Genomic DNA, 21,107 nt, shown 5'->3' with positions numbered 1-21,107 from the left:
AATTAGATCCATTCCCTCCTGGAAGCTTCTCTCCCCTACCCCAGCCCCCATTAGCAAATAAGATCTCTTATCCCCATTTCAAATTTAGGGTTCCACTTCACATTCCTTCTGGCACAGACATAGCCTGAGTAGCAGGTTTTCTGGGGGGGGGGGGGGGGGGGAAGCCCATTTGCCTCTCTAGCTGCTGTCCATGGTCCTAGGCCACGAGCATCTCCTGGAACCCAGTCTCCCCCTTCCCGCCACCTTTCATTGGGATACTGGAGACTTCTTTTCCACTTCTTCCAGTGTCTCATTTAAGAAATTCTTTCCTCTTTTAACAAGAAGATGGTGATTTAAACAATACTGTCACAGAACGATGGAACCGTGACTTTGGTTTCATAATTTATGTAGCTGATCTCATGTACTATTATCACGTTTCTGACAGTGATAAAATATCACTTCCCCTAGCTGGGAAATTGGAGGAGTCTTCTTCTGATCCCACACAGGTATCTTTTGGGGACACTGGTTTGCCACTGTGGGCGTTTTGAGTGTCCGCCTGGTATCAGAAGCTGCAGTGACCAGAACACAGGTTTTGCTCTTCTGTGTTGATTCCATTTCTTTTTCTGGATCTTCCCTTAAGTCAGCCTGGGCCAACTGCAGAGTCAGAAGCTGCCTGGGAGGTGCGGGGGGTGGGGGGGACAGGCTAGACACCCTGGCCTAGTCCCATAGGAGCTGATGGAGGATATGGGTGTCAAAGGTACCATTTTAAAGCTCAAACCAAAAGGTTCTTTTTAAAATACTAATACCTACTTATCGAGCACCTGCAGCGTGCCCAGTTGTAGAATCCGGTCTGGGAAGAAACTCAGGTACACAGTGTGGAGGGACAGCTCAGCTTGGCACCAATGTTAACTGTCCCTTTCCAGTCTGGTTCACAGTCGGGTCTGTCAGGTCATACCCGTGATCCCAAGCCTTGCTGGCAGATTGTTCTATAGTATTTATATTTACTGAGCATCATACTATCGTGAAGGCAATTAAAAAGCCTGTGATCTTAACTCACTCCCAGCACGCAAAGACTGGTTCTTGCTGCTTCACAGAGTAATGAAAGCCACCGTCTACGGTGTGCTCACCACCCCTGAGCACTGTGCTGAGTGTTTTACGTGTTTCCCCTCAGTTAAGACAGTAGTTATGATTCCCATTTTCAGTTGAGGAAGCTGAGACTCAGGGAAGTTTCGCAACTTAGCCCAAGGCCACACACAGAGAGTGAAGTGGCTGAGCCAAGATTTGGACTCAGGTGTGTGTGACCCCCCCCCCCCCCCCAAGCCCATGAGCTAACTGCCCTGCCACACTGGACTCCCTCCTGAGCTGGCCTTACTAGTTCAAGGACAAGCACAGCCTGGGGTCCAGCAGGGAGCAAGGGAGCCTGACTTAGGTCCACTGTAAGGAGTGTTGCATTTGGGGGATGCTCCAGGACAGGCTGGATGGTTTAGGTGGGGGTTTTATGTATTTGCTCCCTGCCTTTTGTGTCCTTAATATCTATAGGTCCCTGGGAGAAGCATCTAATTGGCAAACAGGGCCTGTTCAGCTGACTTCTTAGGACATGGGAAGCTTTTCTTACCTCCCCTACCTGAACCCTTAAGTTCCTCCCCCCAAGTTCTTTGCACTGTAAGTGCCCAGGAGCCTGTGTGTGTATGTGGCAGGGATGGTCATGGGGGTGTCTGGAACCTCAGTGAGGCCTCTGGCTCAGCCAGAGAGGCAATAAGTTTGGGAGCATTCCGTTCTGGGCTCTAACCTTGCTGGTTTGTTGTGCTCTTTTGTAAGAGGAATTTCATACCTTGGAGACGCTTTGTACATATTTGTAATGACTTTATTAAAAAACTGTTTGTGCACTTCCAGCCAAAGTCCTTTGCGTTTTCATTTCCTTTCGAAAGGTTGGTCCCCAAAGATTATGGGAGGATCTGGCTGTGCACCCCAACCTTCCCTGGGGCAGAAGGCCACACATCTCCCTTCTCTGCTGTATTTCTGAGAACTCCCCAAGGGGAGGATTGGCCCAAACAGTACCCTTGGGTTGGGTGAGAGGTTGAGGGAACTTGCCTGACGGTTCAAGATCAATGGCACCATGCAGACAAGCTGATGGCTGTGCAGACTGAGGTCTCCTACTATGGGCACATGGGCCTCTCTGGGTTACTTTCACCTACATTTACCTGGTCTAAGACGCTCTGAGCGATCAGGTTGTGGTTTCTTCCTAAGAATGGTGGGTTGAGGACAGGTTGCCTTTCTAGATAACAGGCGCCTTCATTTTCCCTGGGGGACCCACCCCTTCCCCACTCTCAGGCCATGCGACTCAGAGGAGTTGACCCTATCCTCCCACCCACCTGTGTCCCCACAGTTAGGGCTCTACACCTGATGCAGGCCTGGCCAGCAGTGTTCCAGGTCCCAAAGGCTAAAAGGGATTGGTGTGGGGACAAATTAACAAGTCAACCTCAGGACTCCTGCTAGAGCTTTGGGGAATCAGAAGCTCTTTGCTGGGGTTGTTAAGCTGGTAGAACATAGGCATATACGTATACATATGCATATACATACATACATAGCTTCTGGAGGCCATCTTACTGCTGCATAGGATCTGTCTGGAAATCAAACTGTCTCAGAGGAAAACAGAATTGAGAGATGGAAAGACAGGGTTCTAATATCACTGGAGCCATTGAATCCAGCGATACCCAAGGCCCATATGGTTACATGAGCCAAAGAAAGCCTTTCTCTTATTTAAGCCATATTTGAGTTGGTTTTCAAATGATGGCAACCAAAAAGGTCTGCCTGATGATGTTTTTGTGACTGGTTTCATAATGTTGTCCTGAGAGGCATGAATTGTCACCTAATGCTATTAATTTACAGGGTGCCTGGGCAGCTCAATCGGTTGAGCTATTAATTTGCATTTTAAATATCCATCATAAGCTGGCATCCAGGCAAACTCTTCTTGAATCATCAGCTCATGCGTTCTGGGTCCATCCTCTGGTTAACCACTGTGGTGGGCCCTGTGGGTGCCCTGTCCAGATCCCTCCTGACCCGATCTCCCACTTCTGTGTCCTGTCCTGCACCTTTGCGTGTTCTGTGACACCTGACACCTTCAGGGGCTTGGGGCCTCCTCAATGGAGAGCTTAAGTACCTGAGAAGCACCCCCCACCCCCACCCCCGCCAACAACCCATAGCCAAGAATTGACAGTGTGCCAGAAAAAACCTCAGGGTGGGACAATCTCTGAAATGTAGCTGAATTCTCTAGAACTCTGTGGGACCACCCTGAGCTGGGACTTCTCTGACAGCCACCCTCTTGTTTGGTTTCTTCCCCCTCCCTTACTGGTTTCTCCTGAGAGTGCGTCCTTAATAAATCACGTGCAACTCAACGCATCTGCTTTGGACAGATCCAGACAACACCCACTGCATGAATTGCTTCTCCCCATTTCTCCTCAAAACAGTCCACCTGGGTTCAAGAGGCAACTGGAGACTCAAGACCACGAACCTAAGTTTCATCGACAGATGATATTTATTGGCGGAAGGGAACTTAAGGGGACATTAAAAACACCGAAGGTGGCTCTGTTCAGCCCAGAGCAAAATTACTAAGAGATTCTGGGACTCGCTTTACATTTCTTCTTTCCAACCCCAAGTCTTAGCCGCCTGGTGTCTCCAAGCATGTCTCCCATTCTCCCGTTATGAAGGTAATGAGCCTCTCACATCCAGGTCCAAAGCTCGCCTTCCTATTCTCACATTCATTATGCTCAAGATCTTTTACATTGAGATGGCCATTTCCAAGAGTGTCAGAAACCTCAGTCAGTGGGTCACAAAATATTAAAAGCAGGATACCCCAACCTGCTACTCGATTAATCCTGCTTCTAACCAATGAGTGCAGAGCCAGGATGGGCCATGGAGAATGGAGCTGTTCTTTCCCAACAACGACTTTTGGCTGCTTTTACCCCAGAGTGGGGAGAATAGGCAGCCTGATGTTTGGAAAACTCCTCACTGGCTGCTGCTTCTCCTTAGGGTAGAAGTTAGATCCTCCCATCCAAAAGAAAACCTCCAGGGCGCCTGGGTGGCTCAGTCAGTTAAGCGTCCGACTTCGGCTCCTGCTCAGGTCATGATCTCGCCATTTGTGAGTCTGAGCCCCATGTCGGGCTCTGTGCCGACAGCTCAGAGCCTGGAGCCTGCTTCGGATTCAGTGTCTCTCTCTCTCTCTCTCTCTCTCTGCCCCGCCCCCGCTTGCTCTCTGTCTCTCAAAAATGAATAAACGTTAAGAAAGAAAATTAAAAAAAGAAAACCTCCAGAACAGAACTTTTCCCCAGAGGGTAGGGAATAAAGAAGTAAAATCCTAAACGAAATCATCCCACCTGTCCCCGGTATCCCCAAGTGACACTGTTTATAATGTCAGAAGCATGGCTCATTATTTGGAGAATAATATTGAGAGATGTGGGGGGCTTTCTTTTTCTTTCTTTTTTTTTTTTGGTGGCATGAGTGTAACGGACACAACCATTGGCCCCTCCACCCGTGTTCTACATTGTTAGTTTCCCCGGCTGCGGCAGAAAGTGCACGAGGTTTCTTTATCCTGGAGACGGCTACTGGGGGGCGAAGTGACTTCCCAAAGTCACGCAGAGTTTGGAATCAGAATTCTGCTCTGCCTGCTCTGTCACAAGCTGGCCTGTTAATAAATCTCCAGCTCCAATCTCTTGTGTCTCTTTGATGGCATCTGCAGGCAGGGTGATCTTTCTGATAAAAACCAGCCGCAGAAGCTCCTGTTGCTTCCCTCTGGCTCTTGCTGAAGGTAGGGGGGAGCAGAGCAGCCGCAGCCGCATCCCCCCGGCCCTACTTCCCTCCGCTTCCCCTTCGGACTTGATTATCCAGGCAAGTGGGATTGTAACGCCGCCGCCATCGCCATAGTAACAGAGCTTGAAAGATGCCACGCTGCCCTGGAAGGGACGTCTTGCTGGGTCCCGGGGAAGAGCCAGGGATGCCAGGCACAGGAAAAGGTCCTGGCTTGATAGCACGTGGGGGCAAATGTCCTGCAACTATCAGGGATGGGGTGGGCTTGTTATTACTGGCCGAGAGCAAGGTGGCAGCAAAGTCTCCCACCGTTTCTGCTTGGGGCTTTGTCGCTCATCTGCTCACGAGCCACGAGATTGATTTCTCTGTAACGCCACTGGCACCAGCCCATTGTGTTGAGGTTGACGGCGAGTGAACAGAATGGGGAGAGGGGTAGGGCAGGCGAGATTCCAATAGCTTCTAAGTGATCACCTGTGCTACCTCCTTCCAGATTCAAAGCAGGGAGGGTCTCACAGGTGGAGAAACTGTTCTCTTACAGAGATTAGTAGCTCTGGTATAGATGTTCCAGAAGCGCCGAGGGCTGCAGTGCTCCACGCCACCACCCTGGCTTGTGGACAAATCCGTAACATGGATCATTCATTTTGTTCTCAAGGCTACCGGGGGAGAAGACAATGGCCACGGGCGCTGTTGACAAGCGGAGACTTAAGTGAGGGGCAGGACAAGAACAGGAGGAGGAGGAGAGACATGAAGACAGGTGTGGAGACCCCGTGATACCTGCATGGGGACCAAAGCTGGCCATTCTTGATACCCAAATGTGACGGAGCATTCCAGCCGGAGCACGGCAAATGAGCAATTTTAAAGACCAACTCTTTCCATGAACTTGGCCACAGCTAGATTTCCAGGGCCACTGCTCACCGTTGGCATCCTCGGCGGGGCCCAGATCACTGTGCTATGCACCTGGGTCACTGATGGGAATCAAAATCACCTCTGGTGCTTAAAAAACCAACCAACCAACCAACCAACCAACCAACCGACCAACAAACACACACCAAGCCTGCTGGGCCCCACACCTGCCGTGTCTGAGCGGGTGAGCGTATGGTGGTTGAGAGTGTGGGCTCTGAAGCCAGACAGGCCTGTTTGGAAACTCCGTCCGCCATTGCTAGCTGGGTGACCCTGGGAAAGCTACCATGTGGAGCTCTGTGCCTCAGTTTCCCCGTCTGTAAAACAGAGGAAACGACAGTACCTCCACCCCAGGGCTGTTGTGACGATTCCCAGAGGTCATCCAAGCAGATGCTCAGCTCGCACGAAGTGCTTGGGACACTAAGCTATTGCAGGTATAAGGGGCCCAGCGTTCGCATTTGGGAAACGCTCCACGGTGACGCCCATCTGCAGACCTGGGCCGTGGGGGGGGGGGGGGGGGGGGAAGCAGTGATCTCCAGGCCCCTTCCAGCTTGCAGCATCGGGTGTTAGGCCACCGTGAGTTAAAATCACAACAGGCAGGACCTGTCCATCCCCGGTTCCTTCACTTGGAGGGGGCAGGAGACCCTCCCGGGAGGAGGCCAAGTCTGAGCGAGGAGGGCTGAAGGAAAGAACGCCCGCGCTAAGCCGCAGAACAGAAGAGGAAGGTGGAGGTGGGGAGGATAGGGGCCTGGCTCTGGGGGAGGAGGGGGAGAAAGGCAGGAGGCAGGACAGTCAGTGCTTGAGGCCTGTTTTCCAGGAAGTCCCCAGAGCCGGACCCGATCACGCTGGCCATCCGTCAGCTCCCAGGGTGCCTCAGTCTTCCGCCCTAATACACTTGGAAGTGTGCTGCAGTGGCCCCGTCCTTCCAGCAGCGCAGGGTATCCACGGCAACCGAGCGGCAGAGCGGGCAGGTGCGCTCCCGGTCCAGCCAGAGGCAGAGGCACTCCTCACAGAACACGTGCTGCGGGGACAGCAATCAGTACAACTGGGGACACTTCACTGAGCGTCCACGGTGTGCCCGCCTCGGTCCTAGGAGCTGGAGACACAGCAGTGAACAAAACAGACAACTCCTGCCCCCATGGAGCTTGCACTCTAGTCAGGGAGACAACTGGCCAAAGGAAACCCCAAAATGTAGCGGACGGCAGCAGTAAGGGCTGAGAGGAAAAGGCCAGGGGGAGGAGATAGAGAACGCGTGGGAGGGCTGCTGTGTTCAGCGTGGCGGGCCCAAGACAACTTCACTGAATACCCACGCTTGGGTAAAACCTGAAGGAAGGTGAAGACCGAGCCCCGAGGATCTCTAGGAAAAGAGTGCTATTGGCAGAGAAAATGGCACGTGCAAAGATCCTGAGGCAGGAGTGCCTGCTGTGCTGCTGAGCCTGGGAGTGGAGGGTGGGAGGGAGAGATGAGGTCAGAGAGGCTATGGGGAAGGTATGCAAAATGCACAGGGCTCTGTGGGCATCATGAGGCCTTTTGCTTTTATTCAGAGAGAAATAGGGAGCCATGGTAGGGCTTTGAGCAGAAGAGTGACCTGAGCAGGATTTATCTTTTTTTTTTTTTTTGTAAGATTTTATTTTTAAGTAACCTCTACCCAACATGGGGTTCAAACCCACAACCCTGAGATCAAGAGTCGCACGCTCCACTGACTGAGCCAGTCAGATGCCCCCAGGATTTGCATTTTTAGAAGATCCCTTTAGGCACTGGGTTGAGAACAGAGTTCAGGGGTTAGTAGAAAGGCAGGGAGACTGGAAATATCAATGAGTTCCATCACTTTCTGGCCATATAACTTGGACAAATGACTTAACCTCCCACTGCCTCGGTTTCCTCATCTGTAAAATGGGCCTAATAGTAGTCCACTCATAGGAAGACTGATTAACATTAAAAATGCTCAGACATAACAATTGAAGGCAGTCTACATATCTCAGTTGGAGCTTGGATGAGGGGTAAATCATAGCTATGCAGGAGAGTCTGAAGACAACTGGAGAAATCTGAATATATGCTATATATTAGATAATATTTTACATCAATTTTAAATCTCCTGGGTGTGATGGTGGAATTACTGTTATGAGAAAGTATATTCTTGTTTTTCAAAGATGAACACTGAAATATTTGGGGAGGAAGAATCAAAATGTCACCAAATTATTCTCGACCGGTTAAGGGGAAAAAAATTTACATGAAGGCAAATGTGGTAAAATGTTAATGATTAGTGAATCTAGAGGAAGGCTAAAAAGGCAGCTGTCCATTATATCCTTCAGCTCCATAGTTTGAAATGTTTCAAAATAAAATTGATAATTTAAAATGATAACATGAAAATCCAGATACAGTGCTTCTTAAAAAGTTAAAAAATTTAAATTAGGGGCGCCTGAGTGACTCAGTCGGTTAAGCGTCTGACTTCGGCTCAGATCATGATCTCATGGTTCATGAGTTCAAGCCCCACATCAGGTCTCTTCTGTCAATGCAGAGCTCTCTTCAGATCCTCTGTCCCTCTCTCTCTGCCTCTTCCCCAACTCACCCACGTGCTTGCTCTCTCTCTCAAAAATAAACATTTAGAAAACTTTAAATTAAAAAGGCACTTAGAGGGGTGCCTGGGTAGCTCAGTTGGTTGAGCATCTGACTCTCTCTCTCTCTCTTTTTTTTTTTAATGTTTATTTATTATCAAGAGACAGAGAGAGACAGAGCATGAGCATGGGAGGGACAGAGAGAGGAGGAGACACAGAATCCAAAGCAGGCTCCAGGCTCTGAGCTGTCAGCACAGAGCCCGACTCGGGGCTTGAACTCACAAACCGCGAGATCGTGGCCTGAGCAGAAATCAGATGCTTAACCATCTGAGCCACCCAGGCGCCCCAAGCATCTGACTCTTGATCTCAGCTCAGGTCATGATCTCATGGTTTGTGAGTCTGAGCTCTGCTTTGAGCCCTGCGTCAGGGCTCTGCTTGGGATTCTCACTCTCTCTCTCTCTCTCTCTGCCCTCTCCCCGCTTGCTCTCTCTCTCAAAACAAATAAACTTAAAAAAAAAAAAAGGCACTTAGAACAATGCCTAGCAAATGGTAAGTGTTCTATAAATGTTGGCTATTACATAGTAATAGTTATTCTTACATTATAACTGTTTATTATTTATTATTTGTCTCTCCACACCAGACTTAAGCTTCTTGTAAACCCATTCCTAGCACCTAGCATTCTTGGGTACTTAATTGTAAACTGTGCTCTAAAGGAGAGCTCTACGATGCTCTATACGATGGGGACCGGTCTGATCCAGGGGGTAGCCCAGGAAGGCTTCCTGGAGGTGGGCACACTTGTGTGAAGACCTGAAGGATGTTTAGGAGTTGACTGGGTGAAGAGAGGGGGGGTGGGGATAGAACATTCCTGGTGAAGAAAACAGCCTCACGGAGCTCCTGGGATGGGAAGGCACTGAAGGCCCTCAAGGACAGCCAATGTGGCTACGGCAGAAGAGTGTAGGGGAGTGGGTGACAGGAGGTGAGCAGGCCACACAGAGCCTTGAAGGCTGTGCCTGGACTCTCAACATGGTCAGAAGGGCGGGACCTAGGGGTCAGCAGGTCCAGCAGCTTCTCTAGACTCCCACCCAGGGCAGTCAAGGCCCCCCATAATGGTGCCTTCCCTCCTTCGTCCTCATCACCCCCAGCCCCAGGGAGCCAATGTCACGGACACACCAGATGACGTGCAATGCAGAGTTCAGCCGTACTGCTAAGCCTCTGGGCAAGCTGTGATGTCTGTCTGGGGGGCCCCTTCTCCATCCTTATCGGCTGGTGGATGCTTACTTCTTTCAGAAAACTCAGCCCAAGCAGTCACACCTCCCCTGTGTGCCGTTCCCCGTCCCCCCATGCCTTCACTGTATCTCCTGCACACATCTAAGTGCTGTTGTGCCCTCCCCTTCCAGATCCCTCCTGGGGAAGACCTCTCTCACAGCATCACACTCACGCTGCCGGGAGGATCTGCAAACTCCTCTGTCTTGTTCACTGGGTTAAAGGGCTTCTGGAGGGGCAGGGGGCCACGATTCCAACACGGTTCTGAGCGTGTGGCAGATGCTTAGTACGGGTCTGCTCCACGAATGAACGAGACTTCTCTGTGTCCCCCAGGAAAAGGAGGCACTTACACAGAACAAAGCGATACGATCCCTGTTCGCATGATGCTCAAGACTCGGGTCAGGTGAACAGGAAATGAGCAGCTTTTCATTCCTTCATTCAGAAAAATGTTCACTGAGGCTCTCACACGTGTCATTCAGTAATTCTCAAACATTTTGGTCTCAGGACCCCTTTACAGCCTTAAAAATCACTGATGATCTCGAAGAGATCTGTACATTGTGGGTCAAATCTGGCTGTATTCAGGGTAGCAGACATTGAAACCAAGATCTACTGAAAACACAAGAAGATGAAAGGGAACACCAGGGTCACACTTTGAGAACCACTCTTCTAACTGCTTATTTACCAATTTCCCTGCCCTCTGGGTGGTAAACTTCATGAGGCAACTCTCGTCGTGTTCCCACTGCCCGGCCCTAAAGCCTACACAGAGTAGGGACTCTGTACGTGCAGCTGACAAAGGAATGCCTTCCCAGGTAGGTCAGGTGGGAGATTCTGGAGATACCAGGATGGTGAAGACCTGGTCCCTGTCCTCCAGGAGCCCACAGTCTCTCCATCAAAGAATTAGGCAGGATGGAATCTACTGCCAAATAAAGAGGTGCAGAGAACACACATTAATCCAGGGAACTGGCTGGAGGAGGTCACAATCCTGGACCCACTTCCAGCATCTGGAGAGAAGGATGAGCCCCTGCAGAGGGAGGGGAAGGAGGGGCTCCTTCTGGGCTGGGGAGTGTAGGATTGGGTGGGTTTACGGTCAGTGGGGAAGGCAGGTGGTGCTGGGTCATTAGCTGTTGGAGCCCGTGGGGTCGGATGGGCCACCCTCCCCTTCCCCTGAGTTCCATCCAGACTTCCCAAGTCCTGCTCCAAGACTCGGAGCAGGTGGGTAAAGTGAGGGCGTGGGTCAAGAGCTCCCGCAACCACAGCAGCTAACCTCCATGTGACAGAGGAGGCTCTGGATGGGAGACGGGCATCTCTTAGCCCAGCACTTGATGTTCAGCATGAGCTGCGAACAAAGGAAGCAGCCAGGCCGAGTCCAGGTGGATGTATTCAGGCGAGGGGTACAGGTAACGACCACAGGCCCTGTCCCTCACCGAGCACAAATGCCCTGCCGGGCACTGCTAATGTCCTTTACACACTGTCTCCTGACAACTCACAGACCATGAGACTCAGAGAGGGAGAGCCACCAGCCCAAGGGCACACAGGTGCGGCTAAGCAGTGAGGCTGGCATTCAACTTCAGGGATGCGGGAGGCTGACTTCTATTATGACTCCCAGTGATCGTCTCCTCCTGGGATTCACACCTGTGTAGTCAGTTCCCTCCCCTTGGGGGCGGCTGTATTTAGTGATTTCCTTCAGACCAACAGAATATTGTAAAGATGATGGGATGTCACTTCTGAGATTAGGCTACAGAAGACTGTGCCTTCCATCTCGCTTGCACTCTATCTCGTGCTTTTCACATGCTCACTCTGATGAAGCCAGTGAGACAAGGAAGCCAGGGTGGCTTCTGGCCACGAGAGCCATAGAGCAACTGAGGCCCTTGGCCCTACAGCCCAGGAGGAACGGAATCGAGCCACCACTGCATGACTCTAAGCCTGGAAGTCGACTCTTCCCCAGGGGAGCCACAGGATGACAGTGACCCTGGCTGGTATCTTGACTGCAGCCTGGGAGAGACTCTGAAGCAGAGGACCCAGTTGTGCTGTGCCTGGATTCCTGACTCGTGGAGACCACAAGATGATACATGCTTGTTGCTTTAAGCTGTGAAGTTTTGGGGTAATTTGTTACGCAGCAAAGGATAACTGATACAAGAGATGTCTGACTCCACAGTAAACACTCATGCCCATTCCATTCTAGGACAGATACTGGTCACACATGGAGAATGTGGGAAGGGGTGTTTGTAGTACTTGTGAAAAATGACATTACAAAAGTGGTGTTACTACCAGACCAGGGACACACACACACACACACACACACACACACACACCCCTAATCACAGATCCTCTTTTTTTAATTTTTTTTTTTTTTTTTTTTTTGAGAGGTTGGGGAGGGGCAGAGAGAGAAGGAGAAAGAAAATCCCACACAGGCTCCATGCTGTCAGGGCAGAGCCTGATGTGGAGTTTCGGACTCACGAACGGTGAGATCATGACCTGAGCCAAAACCAAGAGTCGGACGCTGAACCCACTGAGCCCCCCAGGCGCCCCACCCCCCAGATCTTCCTTAATCACACAAACCCAGTCGGCTTTGTCCAGATTGAAAATTAAACACTTACACCGAATATCAGCATGAGACGCTGTGCTTTTCAAAACCCACACACAGATATCCATGTCACCTTACTTGACTGTACTGAAAAGCCTGCAAGCCGCCCTGGGCAGGGATTTTCATTCCTGGGTGACAGAGGACATGGAGGGCCAGTGCTGCCATGACATGTGTGGCTCAGGGTTGCAAAGTTAGTGCCGAGACGCTGTCGGTGCTCGGAAAGTACCTGCTGCGGAAATGCGTGGAGGGAGGAGTCCGCACAGGTGCTAAATCCAATCCCAGCTCAGCTGCTCAGCCATTTCCCTGGACTTAGTGGCACAGGGGACAGCACGCAGCTAGGAATTTCTGGGAAAAGGTCTCTAGTCTTCTAATGTGGCCCTGAGGCCATCTCAAAGCAAGAGGCCGCATCTGGTGGAAAGGTCCTGGCCTCTGGAATCAAGGCCCTAGGCTGGAATCTGGTTGTGCTGCCGAGGAGCAGGGGGCCTTGCTTTCACCTTGCTGAGCCCACCCCCTTCTCTGTAAAATAGGGTCACTGTTTCCCCCACAAGGTGTCTGTAAGGATGGAAATGGGTAAGGCCTAGGATAAAGCATTAAGTGTGCAGCAGCTGTAAGCCCTCCATCAATAGGAGTCGCTGTTCTCTTGCCCTCTTTCCTTTACACTATCAATACTCAAAAACAAAACCAAATCAAGTAGTGACCAAGAACTAACTACACCCCGACTTCTCTCTTTGGCAAGAAATCCTTTAAATAAGCCGAGTTTCTGACTTTGTGTTCAAAATGCCCTTCCCTTGATCCCCCTGCTAGCCTGGCAGGAGGAATGCCACAATACTTGTGGAGTGACTAACCGGACAGGTACATTCTGTCTGAGCAGAGAGTTCTAACCTCTGGGCATGCTCAGTGTCTGCCTGACTAGCTTAGACTGACGATCTGCTCCCCAGGCTCTGATTGGCTGGCGGGGAGCGGTAGGTGGGGCACGTGTTTGAGTGACACACTGCTTAATTTCATGCCTCTTTGAAGGGGAGATAGGATGTTCCTTTAGCCTAGCAGTCTCTTCATCCACCCACTCATTCATCTGTCCTTCGGTTCATCTATCCATTGATCCATCTATCCATCCATCTATCCATCCATTCGTCTACCCATTCATTGCCTCAACTACCCACCTACTTACCTACCCATTTGTCCATCCATTCAGTCACCCACACACTTATACCTCTATCCACTCACCTTGGTATTCATCTATCCACTCCTCCACCTGGCTACAATCCATCTCCATCCCAACCATCCATCTATCCATTCATCTATCCATCCATCCATCTATCCATCCATCCATCCATCCATCCATCCATCCATCCATCTCCATCCCAACCATCCATCGATCTATCCATCCATCTCCATTCCAACCATCCATCCATCTATCCATCCATCTCCATCCCAACCATCCATCCAACCATCCATCCATCCATCCATCCCACCCATCCATCCATCCATCCATCCATCTATCCATTTATCCATCTCCATCCCATCCATCCATCTCCATCCCAACCATCCATCCCACCTATCTATCTATCCATCCATTCATCCATCTCCATCCCATCCATCCATCCATCCATCCGTCCATCCATCTGTTCATCCATCCATCCATCCATCTCCATCCCAACCAAACATCCATCCATCCATCCATCTATCCATCTATCCATCCATCTCCATCCCAACCATCCAACCATCCATCCATCCATCCATCCATCCATCCATCCATCCATCCATCTAGTATTTACTGAGTCAGTACTGTGATTCTGCTGCTAACAAGACAGACATGGTCACCACTCTCAAGTGGCCTATGCTTTAGCGAAGAGGAGACAGACCTTACACAAACAGTTGCCCAGTTAACTAGCTGACAACTGGGATAACTTCTATGAAGGAAAAACACAAGGATCTCTGGGAACATACCACTGGGAGCACCAGCTAGTCTGAGGAAGCAGAATCAGGGAAGACTCTGACTGAGGAAGAAGCACTAGACTCATTCATTCATTCAAAGCACTTAGGAATGAACAAGGGAGACCCTTTTGCCTATGGAAACCGTCTGCCAGGCCCAGCTCATGGCAGCAGAGACTGGTTTGGCCAGGACTGTGGGCTCCAACTGCCACTGGCTGTGGCTGGTGCTCCCAGATCTGGGACAGCCCTCACAAGAATGTGAATCAAGTTTTGGGAAGATGTCATGGCACAAGGAGAAGAATGGGAGAGAAATAAACACACCAAGGCTGGAAGAGATTGCCAGAAAGAAGCAAGACTTTCCCGTTGACATCAAGTTCAAGTTATCACTGCCACTGAAAAGGTTCTACAGATGGGCTCTGAACCACAGGAGAAAGGTGCTTGTAATTAGGGAGATGCAGATTGAAACTTCACCAAGATAGTGTTTGTCACCTGCTGGATTGGCAAAGCTCAGAAAAGGCTTGTGTTGGTAAGTGAGCCAGAGGTCATGTCTTGCTCTGCCCTGGGAGCGGAAATGGATACACTCTTTATGAAGGGCAATTTAACAATATCTGTCAAAACTGGATACCCTTTGACCTAGTAATTCCACCAGTAGGAATTTATCCTACCAAGGGCTCGCACATGTGGGAAGTGGAATGTGTGCCAATAAGAGCAGAGAGTTCATTGAAGCCTGACCACGTGCCAGGACGTAGTCCTAGAAGCTTGAATTAACTCATTCAATCAACACGATGGGCCCAGGTAGGCACTATAGATCTCCCCATTTCTGACCTCTCATGACAGCCATTGTAATAACATCATTGTAATAACAGAAGCTTCTAAGCTACGAAATGCCCTTCCATAGGAGAAAGACAAAACAAAGGGTGGTCCATCCATGAAATGGGACGATCTGCAAAGAAGGACCGATCTCTTAAGTTTCAAGTCAAAGTTTCAAGTCAAAGAGGAAAGATGCAGAACACAGCTTGGGTAGAATATGCTACAATGTAGGGTTTTTTTTTTTTTTTCCTTTTTTTCTTTTTTTAAGTAGGCTTCACGCCCAGTGCAGAGCTCAACACGGGGCTTGAATTCACGACCCTGAGATCAAGACCTGAACTGAGATCAAGAGTCGGACGCTTAACCGACTGAGCCACCCAGGTGTTCCAATGTAGGTCTTTTTGAAAAAGACGTGTGTGTGTGTGTGTGTGTGTTTAAATTCTATAAAGCATCTCTACAAAGATGTAAAGGGGAGCTGGGGAAGGGTAGGGGGCTGGTCACTATTTCCCTTCTTGTATCTTTATTTAAAAATCTTTTTCTTGGGGCGCCTGGGTGGCACAGTCGGTTAAGCGTCCGACTTCAGCCAGGTCACGATCTCGCGGTCCGTGAGTTCGAGCCCCGCGTCGGGCTCTGGGCTGATGGCTCAGAGCCTGGAGCCTGTTTCCGATTCTGTGTCTCCCTCTCTCTCTCTGCCCCTTCCCCGTTCATGCTCTGTCTCTCTCTGTCCCAAAAATAAATAAACGTTGAAAAAAAAAATTAAAAAAAAAAAAAATCTTTTTCTTTGTTAATTTTTTTAATGTTTATTTTTGAGAGAGAGAGAGAGAGAGAGAGAGAAACAGCGCGAGCAGGGGAGGGGCAGAGAGAGAATCTGAAGCAGGCTCCAGGCTCTGAGCTATGAGCACAGAGCCTGATGCAGGGCTTGAACTCACAGACCCGGAGATCATAACCTGAGCCAAAGCTGGACACTTAACCAACTGAGCCACCCAGGGGCCCCTTGTATCTTTGAAGTATTAAAAAAAATAAACTTTTGCGGCGCCTGGGTGGCTCGGTCGGTTAAGTGGCCAACTTTGGCTCAGGTCATGATCTTGCGGTTCAGGAGTCTGAGTGCCACAAAGTGCTGTCTGCTGTCAGCACAAATCCCAGTTTTTAAAACAATACAACTTATTGTTAAATAGGCTAACATACAGTGTGTATGCTCTTGGTTTTTGGGGTAGATTCCCGTGGTTCATCGCTTACATACAACACCCAGTGCTCATCCCAACAAGTGCCCTCCTCAATGCCCATCGCCCATTTTCCTCTCTCCCCCAAACCCCCCCATCAACCCTCAGATTGTTCTCTGTATTTAAGATTCTCTTCTGGTTAGCACAAACCCCACTTTGGATCCTCTGTTCCCCGCCCTCTGCCCCCCACCCCCCGCTTGTTCTCTTTCTCCCCCTCTCTCTCAGAATAAACTTTAAAAAAATAACTTTTAACCTTGGTATAATTTTAGACTCGCATAAAAGTTGCAAAGATGGTGTAGAGACTCCTCATACAGCTCCTCCAAGCTTCAGTTCCCCCATATCATCATCTTGCTTTACTGTGTGGTACATTTGTCAAAGCCAAGAAGCCCCCCCACGGATATTATTACCAATCACAGAACTCTGGCCTGATCTGGATCTCATCAAACCAGTTTCCCTACTCATGCTCTTTGTCTGTTCCAGGATCCAACCTGCTGCATTAAGTTCCTGCGACTTCCTACTCATGCATTCCTCGGTTTGAATTTTGAATCATGCAATATATTCTCCATTTAAAAATAAATAAAATGAAAGGAAAAAAAATCCAAACAAACAAAACCTCCTAACATCCCCAAACAGCAAAATAATCAGGAATTCTGCTGATGCCGAAACCTTCACCTCCCACCCTCTCACCCCCCGGAAGGTCCTGGTGGCTGCAGAAGTGGGGGGAGGGAGGAGGGGTTCATCCACGCTCCCGTTTCTTCCAGTGGGCAGGCTGTGCCTCCCGCAAAAAGCTTTCCTGAGGTAGAACTCATTGCTCTCTGTCCTGGTCCCCCGGGAAGCTGCATGAATCTCTCTTACACAGCACTTATCACTGCCTGCCTTGTTTCATAGTTATTTATGTATGTGTCTGTCTCCCCACGGGGACCGTGAGCTTCCAGAGGAGGGAACAGGGTCTGTGTGCCCTCTGTCTCCCCTCTCTGGTACCTGACAGGATACTTTGACTCCTATGCGCTTGCCGAATTGACATCTTAGCCCCTCGATGTCAGGAGGAGGAGCAGGGGTATGTTTAGGGAGTTCAACATGGGTTGCTATGGGTTGGTGACCCACAATTCAAAATGAGAACAAACAGTGATGGTAATTGCAACGATGATGGTAATTACAACCAGAGGATTTTTTTATGGGCGAACAATCCAAATTTAGCTCTTTCTCAGATGATCTCGTTAATTCCTAACAATAGCTCTATGAAGTAGGTATTATGATGCCCATTGTATAAATGAGAAAAACCAAGGCTCAGGGGGAGACGGAGTGATCCCCCCTACAGGGTCCGCAGTGCGGCTGGGATTCTCACTCAGGACATTGTGATGCTACGCCATACTGAATTTTTCATTTTTGACACTCGGCTGATAAGACCAAGGCTCAGACAGGTGACGTAACCTGCCCAGGGCCACCCACCTCGTAAGAGGCAGACCTGAGGTCTGAACCCAGGTCTGACCGACTCCAGCCTTGACCACACTGTTCCCTCTGAGACCCATCTCAGAGCCCTGAGGTATGGTCATGGGAGAGGCACATGGGACTTCTGCGTGGGACAGGGCCCCAGAGGTCCCCCAGCCTCAGTCCCCGATGGCTCCGCCCAGCCCTGCTTACCTGGCACATGAGGACCAGAGGCTCCCGGAACTCAGCCTGGCAGATGGCGCAGATATCGCCGGCTTCTGTGCATTGCTGCCCAGTGGCCCGGACTCCGTAATTCTGTTTAAAGGAGGAGACAGAGGTAAACTCAGCTGCGGACCCTCACCGGACACCGCAGAAGCACTGTGAGCTGTTTCCAGCTCGTGGCTCCTTCGTCTTCAGTTGGGGCCATTTGAAGTCAACTCACCTGAGAGGTGCAGAGAAGCTTCAGGGCTTTCCTGACTCCGCCCACACGGCCACAGATGTCGAAAGACTGAAAAGAGAGCAGAGTGATGGCTGAAAAGTCTCCAAGGGTTGTTCAGGACCTCTCTTACCACTCCTGAACCATCCCCACTGACCCCTCATCTTTGACTGTGGACGTTTCCAGGGCACTCCGTCCCACTTGGAGCTCCTCATTTCTACCAATTCTGCTTGGCATTCGTCTTGCTGCCTTACGTCAACAGTTTCCCTTGCTTCCTGGACCAGGAGAGTGAATACATGGCAGGCATACTGCCTTTTCCCCCTGCCAAGCCCAGCACAGGCATTGCTAATTGATCACAGCACTCTTCTTCTGAGCCAGCACTCCAGTCAGCCACTGCCAGTCGATCAGGATCGGCAGGCAACAGAAGTCCCCAGTGGCTGATGGGGCACGGACTGCCTGGCTAGTCCTCCTGGGGGGAAGGGGAGGGGAGGGGAGGGGAGGGGAGGGGAGGGGAGGGGAGGGGAGAACATGTGGATTCCCCCAGGATTCTCTAGAGCCAGAAACAGAGAAGGAAGAAGAAAGAGGAGGATGTCTTTATGCCTGGGGTGGGGAGGGAAACCTGATTTGTACCCGTGATGGGAAGAGAAGCCCTGTATCCTGACTGTAGGCATGAGGGTGTGCGATTGAAGAAGAATGGAGACAAGTCTGGGGGGCGCATCTGGGGTAAGAGGTCCAGGCTTTGGAAGCCGACTGCCTGGCTTCGACCCTCACTCCGTGATCTGTAGCTGAGTGACACCAAGCAAGTTGCTGCTCTCTGAGTCCCCATCTCCTCGCCCATAACACGGGAGTCATAATGGAAATGTGTGAATGGAGAGCACACGGTGAGCTTTATGGGCAAGAAATGAGGGTGGATTTAACCGCAAAAAGGAATGAAGTATTGATATATGCTACGACGTGGATGGACCTCAGACACATGATGTTAAAGTGAAAGGAGCCAGACACGGAAAGACCACACAGTGTAGGATTCCATTTATATGAAGTGTCCACAATAGGAGAGTCCGCAGAGACAGAGAGCAGACTGCCGGTTGCCAGCGGCTGGGGGAGGGTAGCAGGCAGGAATGGGAGGGACGGCTTAATGGGTATAGGGTTTCTTTTGGGGGTGATGAGAATGTCTTAGAACTAGACGTGGAGGGGGCATAGCCCTGTGAAGCGGCTCAGTGTCACTGCAACCCGTAAGATGGTTAGTGGTTAATTTTGTGTTGTGTGAATTTTACCTCCATTAAAAGGAAAAAAAGATGCCAAGCTCCCCACTTGCTGCCCCCCCCCAAACCCAGCAAATGCATGGATCCTCTTCGGGCCAGCCCTCCAGCCCCTCGGGCCCACCTCACCTTGCAGAGGCTGTAGAGAACAATCAGGACCCCTCCTAGGAAGTAGCTGTTGGAAGAGTCATCCCCCATGATGTATTTGTACCACAGCTGGATGGGGACAAGTGATCGGAACAGCTGGCTCAACTCCTCGATGACCAGATAGAACTTTCCCTGCAACCGCACAGAAAGCATCAATTATTATTAGCTGTAAAGACCCCAAGGAGGCAGCCGGGGGTCCCCCAGCCTGGGCAGTAATGACGTTCCAGGTCACAAGCAGGCCATTAATCAGCTTTGGAAAGCACTCAGACCGGCTCCTAATGGGTTTGCGATATGGCCAGGGAGACGTGGCCCCTGCCTGCCGGCCTCACCCGCTGCCCACCAGCCCCGAGGACCAAAGCTCTGAGGACTGCATTTCATGGAGGGAGAAACTGGACACTCCTGTTGGGGGTTGCAGTGTAGGTCACTCCCTTTTGCCTGCTGTGGCTTTGGGGGCACAGTCCCTGGCCCTGCACACAGATCGCCCTTGTCTCAAGGGCGGACTTGGGCATCTCGGGTGCCTGCCCTCAGGGGCACGGGCAGGATGGACCACAGGAGGCAGGTAAGGGCGGGTCTAGAGGTGGAGGAGGATGGGTGTTCTCAGGATGTTCTCATTCCAACTCCACCACATACTGTCCTCAAGGAGGCAGGATGGCTTCTGGGCAAAGAAGAGACACTTGGGATTCAGACGGGGCTGGGTTTGAAGCTTACGTCACTGCCAGTTCGGGAGCCCCAGCTTCCCTATCAACAGAACGGGAACCACAACTCCTATCTTACAGGGTGGCTCTGAAGGTTCCCGGAGAGAAATGGGAAAAGCGCCTAGCACTGTGCCTGGCACACAGCAGTACTCCTCAAATTCTATTTCCCTTCTTCCCTCTGCCCTTGGACAAGTCCCTCAAGCTTTCTGTGGCCTGTGCTATGAAGTGAGATGAAAATAACCCCACCCTGCTGGGGATAATAAAGTTAAACACACACCTACTTATGACCCAGCAACTCCGCTTCCAGGTATGTACCCGAGAGAAATGAAAATATGCATCTGCTTGTACACAAATGTTCATACAGCAGCTCTATTCATAATACCCCCAAACTGGAAACAGCCCAAATGCCCATCAGTGGAAGAATGGATAAACAAATTGTGGTATATCTGTACGATAGAACGCCACTCAGCAAAAAACATGACTAAATGACTGATATACACAACAGTGTGGATGAATCCCACGTGCATTAGGTCCAGTCGAAAGAGACTGTTGATAAGAGAAAATATACTGTCCAATTCTCATTTCTATGAAATCCTGGAACAGGTTAACACTAACCTGCAGTGGCAGAAATCAGATCAGGGGCTGCCTGGGGTGAGGAGGAGGGGACTGCAAGGGGCATCTAGGAATTTGGGGGAGCAGATAGAGCTATTTTGCATTGCAATTGGGAGGGTGATTACACAAGTGTATGTGCTGGCCAAAACTCACTGAAATATATGCTTCAAATCTGCATGTTTTGTATTTAAATTACACCTCAGTAAAGCTGATTAAAACAAATAAACATAGAAAGAAGCAACCAACCCTGCCCCAGGCATGCATAGCCTTAAAAAGGTAAATAGTATTTGCTCCAGTAATCCTAGTTTTAGGAATTTATTGTAACAAAATAATCAGGGATGTGTGTTGAGATGTGCCAGCAGGAACAGGTGCTGCAGCTGTCTTTGGTTCTTTGTAACAGTACAAACAGAGACAAGTAACAAACTAAATGCACCGTGAGAGAGTCTGGTTATGAGAGAGATCTATAATGGAAAGCTGAACCGCCTTT

The 21,107-nt window shown here is 50.2% G+C and overlaps 1 protein-coding gene across 1 annotated transcript in view; it reads right to left on the bottom strand.

The window, feature by feature from the left end:
* Positions 1-4,216: 4,216 nt before the first annotated feature.
* Positions 4,217-21,107, bottom strand: part of RNFT2 (ring finger protein, transmembrane 2) — a 70,065-nt gene continuing 53,174 nt past the window's right edge. The window contains exons 8-11 of the mRNA XM_047828115.1: positions 19,296-19,445; positions 17,914-17,979; positions 17,685-17,786; positions 4,217-6,703 (exon numbers count right to left, since the gene is read on the bottom strand). Of these exons, the coding sequence (XP_047684071.1) occupies positions 6,569-6,703; positions 17,685-17,786; positions 17,914-17,979; positions 19,296-19,445 (453 nt within the window). The 3' untranslated portion in view covers positions 4,217-6,568. The remainder of the gene's footprint in view (positions 6,704-17,684; positions 17,787-17,913; positions 17,980-19,295; positions 19,446-21,107) is intronic.

The sequence above is a fragment of the Prionailurus viverrinus genome, chromosome D3, assembly GCF_022837055.1.
Source record: "Prionailurus viverrinus isolate Anna chromosome D3, UM_Priviv_1.0, whole genome shotgun sequence".
Lineage (NCBI taxonomy): Eukaryota > Metazoa > Chordata > Mammalia > Carnivora > Felidae > Prionailurus > Prionailurus viverrinus.
This window is presented reverse-complemented; position numbering and strand designations above follow the sequence as displayed.